The sequence below is a fragment of the Strongylocentrotus purpuratus genome, unplaced genomic scaffold (assembly GCF_000002235.5).
Source record: "Strongylocentrotus purpuratus isolate Spur 01 unplaced genomic scaffold, Spur_5.0 spur5_scaffold_4, whole genome shotgun sequence".
Classification (NCBI taxonomy): Eukaryota; Metazoa; Echinodermata; class Echinoidea; order Camarodonta; family Strongylocentrotidae; genus Strongylocentrotus; species Strongylocentrotus purpuratus.
In genome coordinates, this window is record NW_022145610.1 from 5391109 (window position 1) to 5409739 (window position 18631).

At 36.9% G+C, this 18631-nt stretch overlaps 1 protein-coding gene across 11 annotated transcripts in view; it reads right to left on the reverse strand.

Annotated features, from left to right (window-relative positions):
- Positions 1–3002: 3002 nt before the first annotated feature.
- The window catches only part of LOC574558 (ras GTPase-activating protein nGAP), a 99948-nt gene continuing 84319 nt past the window's right edge, over positions 3003–18631 (reverse strand). For 10 of the 11 annotated variants that reach the window (XM_030997766.1, XM_030997768.1, XM_030997770.1 and 7 more), the window contains 5 exons: positions 17069–17179; positions 13978–15840; positions 13105–13307; positions 8501–8563; positions 3003–3511 (listed from right to left, as the gene is read on the reverse strand). In XM_030997766.1, coding sequence (XP_030853626.1) covers positions 3328–3511; positions 8501–8563; positions 13105–13307; positions 13978–15840; positions 17069–17179 — 2424 coding nt within the window. In that variant the 3' untranslated portion in view covers positions 3003–3327. The remainder of the gene's footprint in view (positions 3512–8500; positions 8564–13104; positions 13308–13977; positions 15841–17068; positions 17180–18631) is intronic. The other variant, XM_030997777.1, reaches the window with a different exon arrangement.

Here is an 18631-nt window from a genome sequence, read left to right on the forward strand (position 1 = left end):
AGTTTTTAAATTATATTTTCATAGTTTAAATAGGATTTGAATCTCATGGTAAGATACACAAATGAATAAAAAGATTGTGAGCAAATATCTTAATTTACACTAGCAAGTTTGACTTTTTTGGTTATAAATATGAAATCAAATAATAAATATATCAACACTAATGCCCGACGTATCTAGATTTTCTAAACCAGTCGGCATGATATCAATGCTCTTTCTCTCTCTTGGCAAGCTAAGCTCTGAAATCTAGACTATTATTATCATATAAAAAAGAAACTTCATATAATAAGAGTTATTCAAACAGCATATACAATATTTGAGCCTTCAAATATCACAATCTAAATTTTCACTTTTATAGTATTCACCATCACTAAGCACCTAAATGCTTGAAAATAGAACTGCTGTTTGCATATATACTATATAAAAAAGGACCTTACGGGGGGGGGGGGGGGGGGTCGTATGGTTTTAAGGGATCTCAAACAACATCAAGTTTACTCTAACAAAAGTACAGAGATAATAAAATCAGTAGAATAAACAAGTCATTCAGAATGCAATTGACACAACTATTCTGACAGCCAACAAGAATTAAGCTGACTATTGCTAAGGTTATATTGAAAAATTCAAATAACAAATCTCAAACCCTAAACTAACTAGTATTGATAAATTTCTTTTCCTCTCACTTTTGAACTGTTAGGTACATTTCCAAAAAGCACCTTTGATTGGAGTGTCTAGATTTTGTGTAGTAATCACACAAAAGCAGGGTAAAATGCAGAGATATTCCTGCTTTGAACAGTCATACATCAAGCCTTAATGGTACTGTATCACTTGATTTCAAATCAACTTGGTAATCATTAGCTGATCTAAACCATGATGATCCCAAAGCATTTGATTAATATATTGATAGAGCCTTGTGATCCATTCCACTTCATAGTTAGATGGATATGCCCTTACTCTCAAAGGTACAGGTGTTGTGGTCGAATCAATAAGTCATTGGACTGTGGATCACAGAGACTGCGATTCGAGTCCCGCCATGGCACTAATGTCCTTTGGCAAGACATTAATCTACATTTGCCACTCTCCACCCAGGTGTTAAATGGGTACCGGTAGGAAGGAATTCCTTGAATGCTGTGAGCGCTGAAATCGGCTGCCAAGCAGAGCCGGGGTAATAGTTGGAGCGCCTTGAGCACCATGCATGGTGGATATGTGCGCTATATGAATATCCAATATTATATTATTATTATTATTATACCACCAGATTTTATCAAATCCATTATTCAGTTATTGGTATTAAAGGGAGATGGTCGTCACTGGCAAGCTTTCTTCTCTCAGTGAACTTCACACATGTTTGAGTGATGTTATTTGTATTATTTGCACAATATCATATTACTGTAAAACCAGGATTTTATCACCCATCTGGTAGCAAGAAACTTATGCATCAGGCTCAAGACCACTTGTACAAACTCACTGTGAATGTTTGTTTGACAGTATGCAAAGCATTAAAGCTATAGCATCTTATTAACAACAATTAGCACTACTACTTAAGCATTTGTACACAATGCTCACAGATCTGTGCAGTATTTGACATGACCTTACATAGACTGACTGACCTGTGCAGTAAGTATTTGACATGACCTTACATAGACTGACTGACCTGTGCAGTATTTGACTGTGGTACGATAGTTTTACTGTTATATAAACTGTTGCTATGAAAGTCACAATTTTTGTCTTCTTTAGAATACATTACATGATGTGAAGTAGACTGTTCTTATCAATTTTTAATATTCGGTGCAATGTGAAACCCATCAAAGTGAGCAAGTGGAACAATTTGTGTACAAACTACCAAAATAATAGCTCTAAAAATGTCTGCATACATTTTGAGATATCCATGATCACATATCTGCTCCGATGAATGTAAATTATATACTAAAAAGCAATGCATGTATAAATGATTTTCAGAGCAGTTTGCCAAGATCTTTAAATTACTTCTACAATTTTTTTCCATTATTTAAGATACCCAGGTTATCATACCAGTAATATATGAGTTTGTCCGAGGTGAAATCTTTGACGAACGGAATGTAGATTATCATAGTGCATGATGGGTAGGAATAGAAGATGTAGTTGCAAGGTCAAAGGTCATCATAAATATCTGACTACAGAAGCACAAGAATAATCAAGATTGTAATAATAGATAATGATCAATTCAACAATGCACTCAACAATTTTTGTTTCACAATTCTGCTAGAATAACAAAGGAAAGACAACCACACATCTTCACATTTGTGAAACTAGCATAAAAACGTGATTGTGCCACATTCCTGTTTGATTCTACACACCACAAAAGGGCAAGATGCTATGTCATTTCAAATTTATGAAACTATCCAAAACTGTTGCTTGACATTTGTGCTAAAATCTGTATACAGTACAATAGCAAGACGACACAAATTGTTGAATAAAATTTCTGCTATACTTTGTATGCAGTATCGGGTATAAGAACAAGATTTTACTCAATTTTGTGAAAACATCATATCACAAAAAAATGCTCTTTGACAGTTCTGCCAACATCTGTATACAGAAGAAAAGCATGAAACAACACTCAAACTTTGTCATACTCTTATTATATGCCCAAATTAGTGGAATCAAATTTGTCAAAAATCAATGTCCAAATGTGAGACACATTAAAATGGGTGTATTTTTGATTATCTCTATCTACAACAAAGATACAGAGATAAGGGACAATGAAATCCTATTGTCATAAAAGGGCTTTTGGTTTTTTTTTCAAGTAACTGCCAGGCTATTTAGGACCATGAATGATTGATTCATTTAGGGTTAGATTTTCGCCTACTTCATCTGATCAATCCTGCCATAAACTCTTCATTAAAATCAAATTGATAATCTTAATATTATGTCCTCTTCTTTTTTATTTTATTCCCCCCATTCACTTAAAAGTAAGCTCCAACTTTAGATATCTAAAGCTCATTATTGAATGGATTATAAGAGTAATTTGCACCTTTCTCAAAATTCAACAACTCAAATACGATAATGTATTTGATACTATCTTATCTTCCTTTCAAATTCTTTCAACAAGAAACCTTGGTAAAGAGAGTCAATAGAATTTGAGATCGCTACGCTGCCCATGTCTGCTTTCAAGATACAGGAGTTTCAAACTCTCTTGTAAAGGAACACTGGTAGGAAGAAGCCTTAGATTCTACAAATCCAACACTGCCCACACATGTTCCAGAATGGTTAGCTCTACAAGTATACAGTATAACTGCTGATAGTTTGTAATCTGATTTTTTAATCTCTTGCCGGGTCAGACAGCAACAAGACATTCTAATGTTGACTGGTCGTCAGACAACGTTGTTTCAAGGCCTGTAGCGCCCTCATGAGTCTCTGATTAGCCAGGTCTAAGGATTGGATGCGAATTTCTTGGGCGTCGATGATCTTCTGTTTGGCTTTGACTGCACCCCTCATCTCCACTTGCTCCGCCCGCAGCTCTTCTTCTACGCACATCAACCTACAGAGGGCAGCAAGCAGAAATATTGTAAGAAAAAACATGCCACAACTTGACAAAATAATACATTGAGTGGTGATCAAATTTTACTTTTTAGTCAATATTTTCATCATCAATAAACAAGCATTTAGTTTGTAGTTTTTATGTCTGCAGAAATGGTTTGAGATATTTCACACAATGAATGTATTTTTTCATTTTTCATTTACTATGATAGGAATTATGGATGTACATAATAAATAAACAAATAAACAAATGAAATTTCTATTCATGCATTAACCTCTTTCAAGTTCTATCTACCGGGTATATATTTATAGCTGGTTCTTTATCTAAAATGATAATTATATTTATATAGTTTATAACTGTACATGGTTGTTTATATAAATTGTGAATATGATTTATGATATAATTCTATATACCGTAAGTTTAAATCATGCTTTTCGTTTCAGTACAACTATTGTTTTTTAATCATCTAACTAGCTTTCATTGCCTATTATAGTTATGTGATGTCCGCTGTTACTTGCAATGATTGACTAACAAGTGATACACAGGAAAGGAACACAAGATCTATTATAAAGCATGTTGGCATAGAAACACTGCAAACAATGTTGAATTTCATTCTTACATCTAGCTAATTATTACACACAGAGATGCTGCATTTTAAGTATTGAACAGTTTGTCTGTTTGGGGCCAGAAGGTCATTAGCTCATATATACTGTAACACAGAGGTAATGACCTTCTGGCCCTCAACAGACGATTTGAAAGCACACATAGTTTGTTAAAGCCATGCATGTATTGTTGAGGTTTGAAGCATATATGCTGCAAAGAGAGATGGTTATTTGATACTCATCATACATGCAAACTAGCAATATTAATTAGATATGTTAAGAACCAGAAAGGCATTACATCTGTAATGAAATATATGAAGTTAATGTCCTTCTAGTTCTGAACAGACAGGTATTCTGCCTCTTATCATGCACTCTCAAGAGATTCTTCTCACTTGAATACTACATGTGGACTAGCAATGTGTAAGGTGCCCCGCAAGAAGGCCTTTATTGCCATTGACAATACATTGCTCTTACGACCTTCTTGCTGGCAGCCCATGACTCACAGTACTCTAATGATACCCTATACCCTATACTCCATCCATACTCCCCATCACGCCATACTCCCCACCACTTTCAACTCACACCACTGCATTTGTGCTTAAAGGGACATTACAATGCAAGCTATAAAAGTGAAAATAGAACTTAAGTGTGATGGCTACTTTTGGGTTAAAATATTGCTTTAAACATAAACTTACTTCAGGCAATGAAAATAGAATTGTAATTTGAGAGAAATTGTCATACACTGATTTTGAGTTGTCTATTTTGAAGAAGATGGGCTGTTTAGACCAGCAAAATTGGATGTCTGCAAAGAGCCACAAGCTCATATCATATTAGCAACTTCTGACTCTCAACAAGAGGAGAAGTCAACAAGAACCTGCTGGAAATCACATTCACTCAAAAACATTACTCATATCTTAAAATGAGAGTTTTCGTTTCATAAAGGAAAAAAGGTGTACTTATTAAGTCATGAAAGTAAAAAGCAAGCTGAATGATAGCGTTAGGATAAAAACACTGTGCCAAAATGTTAACACTTTGATTTCTGTGGAAGCTGTTGTAGCAATTCTTCTCTAAATTGGCACCATCACAGACGGAGCACAATATCTTCTATTTCAAAAGAAGTGTTTGATTCATCACCTGCTCACGATCTCATCCTAAACCCTAAACCAATTTTGAAGCGAGAGACTTGAATTATAACTCAATCATTTCAGAATGTTTTGTGCATTATGAAAGGGAATTATCTTACACATACATTGATAATGTAGGCATTGTCATCAAGACGTTTCTGCATTCTTAATCACCAAATCCACAAATTCTCCTCAAGGCTTTAACCTTTATATATTACCAAACATGTATTCTATTCCTGCAGACTTAATGGATTCAATTGACTATCTTCTTTTTACTTTAATATACTTGCTTAGAATGAATCGTTATTCATGATTCAATACAAAATTATCAAATGAAATTGTTGATTTCATGATTCATGAAAAACTTGTCTATGGGTACATCGATTTAAATAGTAAAAAAATGTTTGAAATTTTTTCACAATTATACTGCTTTGAAAAGAATTTAATTAATGTCCAATACCATGTATGAAGAAGAAATTTGTTATAAATCATAAAAAGAGTGATAAGATTAAAATTACATAAATATATGAACCTACAGATGGATACCTATGAACTTATTTTCCCAAACACCTTTCCCTGCATACCATGGTATAAAATGTGTTAGATGGACAAATTGGTGTAGGAACAAGGAAGGTATGAATTTGTTGGGGGAAAAAAGAAACCTTCTCCACCACATGATTCAAATAAATTTGAATATTAAAAAAAAAAAAAAACACAGAATGGGAGATTGATGATGACTGTATCTGTCTGAGCTACATAAACATGTAGTATGTTATTACAAGAAATGCCAAGAGACAAAGAATGTTCATCAAATACATCATGATTGGAGTATGATTATTCAGAACACATCTCTGCATAGTTCATCAAACTTAAAGGTAATACAAAGTTTTGGTAAATTTTGAAAATTGGGTGGATAGTGATTCTTTACAATTTTGATATATTTGGATGCCCTTGTGGATGTATTAGAAGCACTAGAAAATTTAGCCCCTAAAACACTTCTGCTTTCAAGAAAAATTGAATATAAATATTTACTGGTGCTCCCGGTAAATTTTGATAAATTTCAAATAGCGCCTATGGCCGTACAATCGTAGCTGCGACCATGAAAATCTCAGAATATGTAGTTGGGATATATAATTTCCAAACGGGAATAGCTAATTGGTCGATTTTAGTCAAGAAACATTGTTTCATAGCTAAATTAATATTTAGACCTTGAGAGGGAGCTATACAACATAAAGAGTTTATTATTTATTAATTTCATAACTTAAGACTCGATTTCAACCGCGACAACGATCAATGTATATTGTAGGAACGCATATGCTTCAAATATGTTAATTTGAACCAAATTCATGACCCCATACCAAAACTTTGTAATACCTTTAAAGTAGAGGTTTATCGATTTAAAGATTGATGGAATTTATATCATTGCATAAGGGAAGGATAGATCAAACAAGTTTATCAAAATTCCCTGCTTGGAAACATTTGAAGTAACGATTATTATCAACCTACGCAGTTGACCAAAAACTTGATTGTCATGCATCTGCGAGCTTCCTGGTCTTTAGAGATAAGTTATTGGCTCATTTTGGCTGTACTTGTAATATCTAATGAATGTGTACTTAACATATTTATCTGTATCTGGCTTTGATTTATAACATGCTGCAAAAGCTAAACTTTAGGTTAGGAAGAACTAGAACAAACAGATCAGTATGAATTATGGGATCAGGGTTGAATTATCAATGAAAAGTATTACGAACTACATAGTTAATGATGCAGGGAGATTTCTCATTTCTGATTGATGATTGGTCGATTTAGGAGGCAAGCTTTTTTTGTTAAACCAAGTATTCCATGTACATGCTATCAGGGAGTACACACTGATTGAGTGTAGAAAACGTATGATTGTTTAGAAGGAGGTACAAGATTGTTCACATGGTTTTCTTGATGAGAAGATATGAGAAATACAAAGTGAGAAAGAGGGACAGAGGGGAATATGTAGTGAGCTAGAGAGAGAGAGCTAGCTACATAGGAGGGTAGGAGAGACACATGAATACATCAAGAGATTGATAGACACATAGAGGATGTGGAAAAAGAAATCAACTTAATCAAGTTACATAACTAATCATACAGAGAGAAAATCTTCAAAGGATAGAAAGTTCAAATGGAGGAAAAGGAGAGTAATTGAAATACAAACTATTAGGATTAGGAATTAGGAAAAGTCAAAATGCAGTGCAATTAAATCACTAAAAGTCCAAATTGTCATTTATGTAATTATTTTCTGCTTCTGGAAGTAAGAATTGCAATTTTGAATAAGTTGGAATGTTTTCTTTCCTTTTTGGGGTTTGTTTACAGGACGGAAAGATTAGGCATGTTTAGGGGTGTATTTTGTGGTGCAAGCAGGGCCTGGGTGTGTCAGAGCATGCTGGTACCAGGGGTACATGATAGGGGTGAATGAAAGGGTGTGTGTCTGTGATCGGTGGTGGGGTGGGGTGGGGGAGGGGGTATCATACCATGTTGCGGTAGTGGAGGGAACATGAATGTAAAACAGGGTATGTACATACAAGAAGGTAAAAAATGTGAATATTTAGAGACAGAAAGAATTTTCTGTCTTGCAATTAGATAAGGAATAATTATTTTTAAACTACAAATCTACCACCATTAAAACAAACTTTCAAATGTCTCATATCTATCAGTTTTACTTGATAATGGCTAAATAATTGAAAATATTAAAAATGTTACAAAATGGCTATAAAAGATCCCACTCAGTAGGAAAAAAAATGAAATTAAAATTTTCTGTACAATTACACGTCTTCTGCGAATGGGAAAGTTGTTTGACAATATATCAGAGAGACAATATCAATTCACATCAGTATAGTAATTTCCAACTTTAAATCCCTTTTTGATAAAAACTTAACCAATCATTTATTTTTCTTCATTTTCTACTTTCCTTCAGCATACTCTTTTTCGCTTTAGCGTACCCTAATTTCTATTAAATGACGATGAATTGACTGGTTTGAATGTCAAATGATCAAATATGTCAATGATTATTTTATTCCTCACGATCACAATAAACACTGAATATGAATATAATGGTGATTTCAGATTCAGAGAGTTAGCCAACAGACTTCAAAACTTGAAAGAAAGAATGATACTGACATTGTTATGGCATTCCAAAGGTAATAAGAGTATTATTAGAGCCTCATTCAAGTGAAATGGTTATAATGAGTAAATAGGAGGTATTTATTTCCCCAAGATGCAAAATTGTTACCAACCAGAATTCCCCCTCGGTCTTTTCATCATCTACAACTTGACATACGGAGGAGCGCAACTCAACCCTGAATGAGACAACACAGCACCAAAAATAATCATCATTGTAAGCATGACATTGGTAAGCTAGAAGGGCATCAAGTCACTGAATACTAACCCCAGCCCCAGTCACATCAATAACACCAAACACAATGGCCCCTGTTTCACAAAAATTTGAAATCACCGACCAGTTAGCTACTGAAATCGCTGCATCTGATTGGGCTGTGACCAAATATGATTTACAAATGTGACTTATATCATTGAAGAAGAAAAACCCAAAGTTAAGTGAAAAAGGGCCTAGACTGAAAACAGAATTAACCATGAATTGAACCGCTTAGATTCGGGATGGGGTAATTTTGGTGATGTGACTGAGGTTTGAAAATTGGCAAAAGGACTTTGGCCCTACTTGGTATCTGAGTACCAAAGTTAAAGGGGGAATCAATGGGGGATGGCATAGCAAAGAAGCAAGAAATCATAGAAAAATAAATCAAATTAACAGTATGACTAAGAAGAAATAAAAGCAAAGCTGGAAGTAGAGAAAGAAAATAAACATAAAACACAAAAGATAACAACATAAAGAGGGGGAAAAAGTTGAAGCTTGGCTGCAAAAATAATCAAAACGAGCTAAGCTAAAAATGAATGTCATTAAGGTACATAAGAATAACAAATGCAAATAAAAAGACTCTGGCAAAAAGTCAGAGCAAAAGAAAACAAAAGCATACAAGGGAACTAGATTTCTATTTTTAAAAAAGTATAAGGGGGGGGGGTACACATATAATATAATGCTGCTAGGGGTACATAAGTCAATAGGGGTGCAAGGGTCAAAAGCTAATACAGCATAAATAATACTAAGAAAGATGAAAAAAGGTTGCAATAGACCAGTTTCATCTTAGCAAATTGACTTTGAGACAAGCTGCTAATGAAAGGGAGGGAACGAGGGCAATCTGTTGGGTGGGGTAGGAAATGGAGGGGGGGGGGGGTGGGTGGTAGCTGTCCAAGGGAGGGGTTGCTAGAAGGACACTAACATCGAGAGAACCGGTCGTTATTATACCTTCGCTACAGTCGGTTCAAATATGTGAGAATGAGGTAGACGTGTGAGAGAGAAGGGAAGGGAGACACATGGCATATGGTTAGAAACTCTCAATGAAGCTAAAATGAGTGCAAGGTAAGTGTTATCATGGGCAAAGGGAAGACATTTGAAATCACAATCTAATGTACAGTGTATGGGTATTCTACAAAATCATTCCAATCTACTTCCAATTGATTACGAGATGGGAATGTGTCAAACATCATCTTTAATCTCTGACCTTACGATCCATTGTATGAAATCAACCAAATTAATGATTATATAATGCCTCGGCTCTAAGCCTTGTCTGAATTCATTTTTCTTATAACACACATCTTCTATTGAGAGTCAAAAGGCCTTAACTGCTATTCTCAATGCCCTTCTGTCTTTCAACAGACATACAATAACTGGGGAGGGAATAGCAAGATATTGAAGTTTCATTTAAAAGGAAATTAACAAAAATTGAGATCAAAACCACTACCATAGCTGTAGAAACTGATGTATCATATATGCATGTGTACATGGAATAGTCACCTTGTAACAGCTTACAAGATAGTATATAACCACTTGTTTCAGATCAACAAACCAGAATTGGTGACTAAGTGTCTATCATAAGAATATTTTTCACTTCCACACATAATCCCAACAAAACAATCTTGATTGCTCATCAGAGTAAGGAGAAAAAACACCCCCCTCATCAAACTAACTACCACTCCACACAAACCCTGTCCTAAACCATCTTCCATACTAGAAGAAAAAAATCAAACACAAAGATGAAGCAAAAGAGCAGTAGCTGTTTTCAACAAAATTCCTCTGTGCTGTAATATTATATTTCATTCCAACTGAAATCAAGAAATGAATGAAAAACAGTGTAAGGAAACATGAGAATGATGGAGTGATGATGTAAGGGTAAAGGGATATGAAATAGAAGGGGGAAATGGAAAGAGTTATCAAGAGTGAGAATGAAAAACTTATAAGAAATAAAACTTTGACAAAAATAATTACCTGAACTTTGAATTGAAATTTGCAAAAGAAATAAGTCATATTATTTTGTAAGCATGAATAAAATAAGTAAGTTATGGCAATGATACTTTGTCATTTAATCCATTTGATGAACTTTGAATTGAATTGCGATGATATTTTCTCAAACATTATTTGCTCAAAAACAAACAATAAAATCAATACAAAGTTTAAAATTTGTTAAGACAAATAAAACAATTTTGATTTGAAAAAGAAAAGAAAGATACAATCAGTAATGCCTTCTTCCTTTTAAAGAAAAATGATGGAATGTAATTTGAAACAAAAATAGATAAAAATAGTTATTTTACTAAAAAAAAAAAAGAGGTTAGAAGCATTCTTAATAATGATCCAATAGCTATATTCTCAATATCTAATCTCTAACTTTTAAATATTTGCATTCCAGAGATGCTATCAAAAACAAGGATAAAGATGAATAATGATATACAGAGAATGAGTGATGAAATGAAATGATGAGGTGAAGTGAGGTGATGGAGGCAAGCGAGTGATCGAAAGTTGAGAGAAAAGCAACGGTGACCATGACGATGACGACGCATACATACCGGCTAGCACAAGGGTGGGAGCTAGGCATTATATCTAGAGGTTGACCATTAGCTATTAATCGGAGGGAGAAGAAAAGGGAGCAAGTGGCGGAACATGAAGGTTGGAAGACAAGATGTAAGCATTTTACATACAATATAAGTGAGGGCCTACTACGTTAGGGGAGGGGGAATGGATGAGAATTTACAATAACATGGACAACTCCCATAGTCCTTGGATCTTTGTGAGGGAAAACTAAACGTCCTCACAACTTATTTCACATCTTAATATATCAAGGACGTACAGGGGTGTATGGTGAACATGAATATATCAGTTCACACATATCATAAAAAAGGGGTACGTAAAACCAACCATATCTATTTAGAAACACAATGATTAGTTTTGAAAGGAGTAAACAAACTTGATCATTATCAACACACAAAGCTACCATATAGTTATTTCACCTATTTAATTGATTGCAAACAAATTCACAGTTTTCAATTCTCAAAATTAAAGCCTAAAATCAGTCTCCTTCTGCGTTCTACAGGGGACAATTTTAGGCCCCTTTATTATCTAAATTTATATGATTTCTATATTGTTATTTTTTTTTTTTTTTTTAAAGAAAAAAAAAAATTTTTTACAATGAAAACACGGAAATCAGCGGAGCTACATTCCAGTTTCAAGAGTGACTGTGGACCACATGTTATTATTTTCATGAAAGGGCACAAAGTCTATTACCCGTATATAATCTCCCAGTCCATCTACCGTATTCCAAGATGACTATGCAGTATTTTGAACGGAAACAATTTGTAAGGTTATTCTTGACTGTCCTCGCCTGTTTGTCAAGCTCCCTTCCCACCGCTCTCTATTAATGATTATACTTCTTTGCAAACTATATAGGATATAGGCAGGTTGTCTTCCTAATGAAGTGTAACACAACCTTAATCTTTCACCTTAACATATCGGTCTGCTGAGAGCCAGAAGAGCTTTAACTCCTAACATTTGACAGAGGGTTAACATCCCTCTTGCTATCAGAGCACAGTATGTCTATTATTGCTTAAGGGTTTGTTTGTTGCAATTTCAAACCACATCTCTGGTGACATAAGAATTATATGAAGACTCTTTTGAAACCCTCTCAACTAAGCTATTTTTATAACACACCCCTCCCTCCAAAACAAATAACGGCATTTTGCCTGTAACAGTGATAAAGTTTCAGTCTTCAACATTTTCACCATTAAGCTGTAAAAGGATGCCAATATTAATCTAAAAATATCACACAAAATTCATCACAGATCTTTGTGATTATTCTGTAAAGAGGAAATTGAAATGAATTTTTTTTGAGGGAAAGTGCATGATAGGATAAGATGGAGCAGCCCCAGTTATACAGACAATCACAATTATCTGTCTTTGCTAGCACTATGAGAGTATAAGGGGGGTATCTCTGCTTTTTTTTTCTTACAAGATGGCCTCATTGCCCATGCAGCAAGGTTATTTATTTCACTTGGGAATAATAGCACCACTTTACTCATAATTTACAAATAATTACAAGAACAGATACACAGCATTTAGAAATTAATGTTAAAAATGGGAATTACAGTTCATTGTCACAGATCCTAGGAATAGATCTTTAACATAATTAGTGGTTAGCTTGCCCGACACCTATCCAGATTTGAAGATTAAGCATCAATGCTTTGGGGTGTTTGACCCCTGTTATTGAGAAGTAAGGATATTCAATGGCAGTACGAAGACGGATAAGACTACTCCTTGAATTTCATCAAAAAAGGGATCAGAAATTCACATACATAAAGTGGCAATTACATTTACTTAAGCCTAGTTTTTCACATAACTAGTACATTCACTTTCCCTGCAAAAAAAGGATAAGGTCTGAATTAAGCAAGCTATCTGCAGACTGTGGAATAAGCATTAGAATGACCTTTGACCTCTTACCTGCTAATGACATCTCTGATCTGCTGCTCTTTCTCCTGTTGCTGCACCTTGAGTTCTGTCTCTGTATCCTCGACCTTTAACCTCATCTCATGGAGGGCAGCCTCGGCCTTGACATCCTCTTCTTCAAGCTGTTTCTTGGTCTCAGCCAGCTGGGATGACATCCGCTCTAATTCATCCTTCAGGTAGCAGATCTCATTCTCATACTGAAAGTTACATACAAAATGATAGTTCTAACTTGAATGGTATGGATATTAGTGAGGACAGGTTTTGACACACAAGGTAATAGTACGGTAACCAGAAATATTGCAATGCGATTGTATCCCCCTGGCACTGGCAGTGATTTTTGTGTCATCCTTATGTTCGAAGGAGGGACAAATTTCCCCTCTCCCCTCCCTGAAACAAAAGGATGACGTACAGATGGCCACTAGTGGCTTGGACTATTGTCAAGACTAGAAGCAGCATCACCAAACACTAAAGATGTGTAGATTTTACTAAGACACACCTCCAAAACAAAATTTGAAACAAATCTCTTAAGAAATGTGGCAGGTGTGGGGCATAAAAGACACATGACCTTTGACCCTATAAAGGATGGAATAATGAGGGGTGGCAGCATCACCAAAAAGTAAAGATGTACTGTGATTACTGACGGGGCTACCCTGATTAAATAAAACAGAATAAAATAAATAAATAAATAAATCTTGTTTTATATTACATATTGTGATAATTTTTTGATATGTGTATTTCCCGTTATGTGAAATTATGAGGAAGGAAATAAAATATCATTTAAAACAAAAAAATAGAATGTACCATGTTACATCTCTAATATTCTCTACACAAAATTTGTCACCACCAAGAGTACAAAGCTTGCTTTACCTGTAGTTTCTCCTCTGCTGACTGGACCTCTTCATGAGATGGTGAGTCCTGGCTTCGTCTGGTCCAGACTGGATCCTCGCTAACGGATGCTTCCGAAGGAACAGGCCTATGATGGAGTACGGACTTGACTCTGCTAGGCCTGGTCTCATGAGGCATGGACGACTCCGTTATCGAGTAGTCTTGGATGATGGTGCAAGTGGATCCTTCATTCGTCTGCTTCGGTTTGGAACTGAGCTGGGTGATGATTTTCTGCCTTAGTGGAGGACTATTCTGCGGGGACAGTCCTGTGCTGTTATTTGCAGTCCGGTTGTGTGTCTGGCGGGGCGTGTCTAGTACTGGGAAAGTCCCTACTTTCTTAGCAACTTGGGATGGTGTTATGCGTATGTGCGCAATCTGATCATTTGATCTGTGCTGTGATACCAAGGGTAGAGTGACCTCAGAGTGTGATTTGTCTTGGGTCTGTACAATGTTCAGTCTGTTGCTACCTAAAGGAAACGTAGCAGAAGCCTGGTTACTGTAATTCTGTGACAATTGAGTCTTCGGATTTGGCATGTTTAGAGTGAACGGTGGCAAATCATTCTTCCTGCTGCTGCCAACTTTGAAATTGGCTTCCGACGTCTGCGTTGACTGGTTATTGCTGTTTGGATCAAACACTAGAGAGGTTTCATCCATTGTTTGAGGAATAAGATTCTTGAAAAAGTATTCTCTCTGAGCAAAGTTGTGTGCTTTGACAGCCTCAGTGGGTGACTTTGGCTGTAAACTGTCAATGTTACGGCAAGTGCTACCAATAGGCAGAGTCATTTTTGTATGGATGGAGCTGCTGCTGCTGTAGCTCTCTGGCAAGTGACTTTCCGTTGGCTGAAAGGTATCCCCGATCATCTCTGCATGTGATCGGGATGATGCTTTCGGGAGTGTGTGTGCTTCAATGCTGGCGTGCGCTATGTGCTTACCCTGTGAAATGTCTGCATGAAAGCTCTTGCCTTTCTTGGTGCGTCTTGGACGCGGGGGTGAAGCACCACTGCTGGAAGAGCTGTGTGACACATCTCCATCCCGGTTTGACAAGTCCGAATCGGCTCCATTACTTGGAGTACTGTTCACTGAACTCATGCTGTCTGTGCCTGCATCTTTCTGTCGCAGCGCCTTCAAGGATAGCTGGAAGGCAGGGTTAGAAAAAGACAACGGCAGCGTGCGCGTATTCTGTCCATTGTCACCATTCTTTGGTTTGCTTGTGTCGTTAGTACTGACAGTTGTACCTACATTTGTATTACTACATACAGTTTCTATATGCACTGTGTAGACTTGGCTCTTTTCTTTTGTCTCTTTTTGAGTTCTTCCATTCCCACTCTCTTCTACAATCTGCAAAGACTGCATCTGAGAACCACTTCGTGTTTGTTCGTCATCTACCTTCAAATCTCTGTTCACTTCGATCTCCGACTGCGTCACCACCATTTCGGGCTGTCTGCCGTTCCTTGCATTCATCACTCTGCTGTTCAGTTTGGAGATCAACGTTGCAGGGCCACTGTCATGCTGGATGAAGTCCACAAGGCTGTTGATGGTTGACGACTTTGTGATCGTCTTGTCCATGGCGACCTCGTACGGAGGCAGCATCTCAACGTCACCTGCCGTTGAGGGTTCCGCATCTTCAAATATCTTACTCAGATTCTTCTTAGCCTGTGTAGCAGCTGCTGATGATGTGGACGATGAGGAGGTGGTGCTGGTGGTGGTCGTTGATGTTGTACTGGTCACCGTGTTGTCAATCTCGACATGAGTTGACTGATAGGGGATGAACTTTTCAGGTTCACTGAGTTGGTCAGAAATCTTGGCCAAGATGCTTGGTAGAGGACTCAGCTCATCGTTGCTTGGCTGTCAAGAGAATCCAAACATAATAATTTGCTTTAAAAAAAAGAAACTTTTTCCTATCTTCTCATGCTATCAGCCACTTTATAAGGAATATATGTTACTCTTACGGTCTTACCTCATTAATAGAAACAGAACAAGGGAAACGCTCTCGGCGGTCTCGCCTGCATAACGCAATTCAATATGATAAACCAGAACGTCAATGACGAAGCGCTCATCCGCATCTTGCAACAACAAATATCGTAAATTTGATGTGGTACACTTCTGAACTGGTCAAAAAATAAAAATTTGATGCCCAGGAAGGGACATACCGGTAATTTCATTTCATTTGCATAAAGTACCATAAATAATTAATGGAGCAAAATCTCACAATTCTGTGTAGAAGTTTAGTGTTCCAAATTTAGCTCTACAAGATGAGGCAAACCAAATCAAAATCGGTCAAGAAATGAGGGAAAAGAAGCAATTTTTGTTATTTTTGGAATAAATTTGCATAAATTACCATAATTAATTAATAGAGAACAATTTCGAAATTCTGTGTAGAAGTTTAGTGAACCAAAGTTAGCTCTACGATATAAAGCAAACCAAATCAAAATCGGTCGAGAAATGAAGGAGAAGAAGCCTTTTTTGTGATTTCGAAGTCTAAGTTTGTTGACCTTAAATGACCTTTGACCTTAACTTAGTGACCTGAAATTCTACTCACATGATTGGGGAGACTTGATAACCCTATAGTCCAAGTTTCATTGACTAAGAACTTATACTTTCAAAATTATATCAAAAATTCAAAAACTTAACCTTAGGTTAAGTTTTTGATGATGATGCTACAACATAGTCCAAGTCTGTTGACCTGAAATGACCTTTGACCTTGACTTTGTGATCTGAAATTCTACTCACATGATTGGGGATACTTGATTACCCTATAATCAAAGTTTCATTGACTAAGACCTTATACTTTAAAAATTATATCAAAAATTCAAAAACCTAACCTTAGGTTAAGTTTTTGATGTTGACGCCGCCGCCGCCGCCGTCGCCGTCACCGGATAAGCGGCGCCTATGTCTCGCTTTTTGCTACGCAGGCGAGACAAAAATGAGATGGACAGGTCATGAAAGTTTGAGTAAAATCTTATTAAAATACAGGAAAATAATGAATTTGAAATTGTCTGCAGTGAAACACAAATTGACAGTAATATAATAGTATATATAGTAGTTCTTCATTCATCTATGGTCGAATTCTCACCTTTTTAATATTCTCCAGGGCCTCGCTCAGCAACGAATGGGTTAAGGCAAGCTCTCGACCTAGATCAATGTACCCACTGAACTTGACAGCATGGCTCTTATCTGTGGCACTCTGCAAGAAAAAAATATTTCATAATAATAATGATTTTGTGTTGAGTTGGAGGAGCTAGTTCACATCAGCGTAAAAGAGGAATGAATTCCATGAGAATTGCTTTTCAGAACAAACTATTTGATCACCTTTCATTTGTATGTCATAATGCCTTTACCGGCATAGCCACAAGAGTGACTGTTTCAGTTACTCCACAAAAATGACCCCCCCCCCCCCCCATTCCAATACAAAATCATGGGGAAATAAGGGAGGGGGAAGAAAGCCAAAGGGCAAAAAATGAAAAATTAATAATGTATAGCGATTAAACACATGATGATATAAAGTTCCTAAAGACTCCCCATGTGCTTCCAAAGAGCTTTGGAAATTATTACCCTAGCTTCAGCTCCGGCAGCCATTATTAACGCACAATGCATTTCAAGGTACCCATTTACCTCACATGGGTTGAGTGTGGCAAATGTATATTGAAGCTTATCTGCCATAGTTTACAGGAGGGATTAGACCGCCCTGCAAGGTCACTGGACAGGTGGTTATCTCATTAACTCAGCTCTCAGTTAACATAAGAAAAAGAGGATCATGGGGGACCAATGGTCACCGATTAGGCATCGTTTGTTATATAGAGGGAGCAAGTAGCTACAAGTAGTGCAGTGGGCCTTTAAAGGCTTGTTTAAGGACGTTAATGTTGTGGCAGGGCTTCGAACCTCGTACCTTGTGGTTCACAGTCCGGAGACTAATCCATTGGACCACAACACCTCTACATACACCTCTACATACACCTCTACATACACCCCTACTTACACGGAAATGCTGTCAATCGTGGACCAAGTTTAGTACTTGTGTGTGTGTGCGTAGGTAATCACCAGCAACCGCGGACCACTCCATAGAAAACTACATCAAACCGCGGACGTACCTCCTATGGGATGATCCAGGTAGCGAGCGCCTCTCCCGCGCAGTCAAAAGGGGGCGCTGTGACATTTCACGATACACATCTGACTGATCCAGTCGATGCTGCCTACACGCTGTGACATCTAATATTCAAACGCCCCCTACGTCGTAAATTTGATACGGCCGAACAGGTATCGCAACCGTGGACGGTCCCCCATTGCAGGTATGTCCGCGGTTTGAGGTAGTTTTCTATGGAGTGGTCCGCGGTTGCTGGCGTTTTCCTACGCACCCCTACATGTTCCTAAAGCCCTTCTGGCTCTCAACAGATCAAATGCTTTAATACAATGAAGAACTGGGTAAATATCATGCACTTACAACCTTCTGGCTCACACTTGACATGCTGATGTAGATAGGATTCCAGAAGGACATGGACATGATGAGAGAGTTTGGCAAGAGGAAGTCCTGGCAAACTTCAAGTTGACAAATTGGAAGATTAATCCCCACAGGAGTAGATGGAAACAAAATAATGTGCCTCACTTCCAGTTTGACCAGATTTAGACACTGGATGCTAAG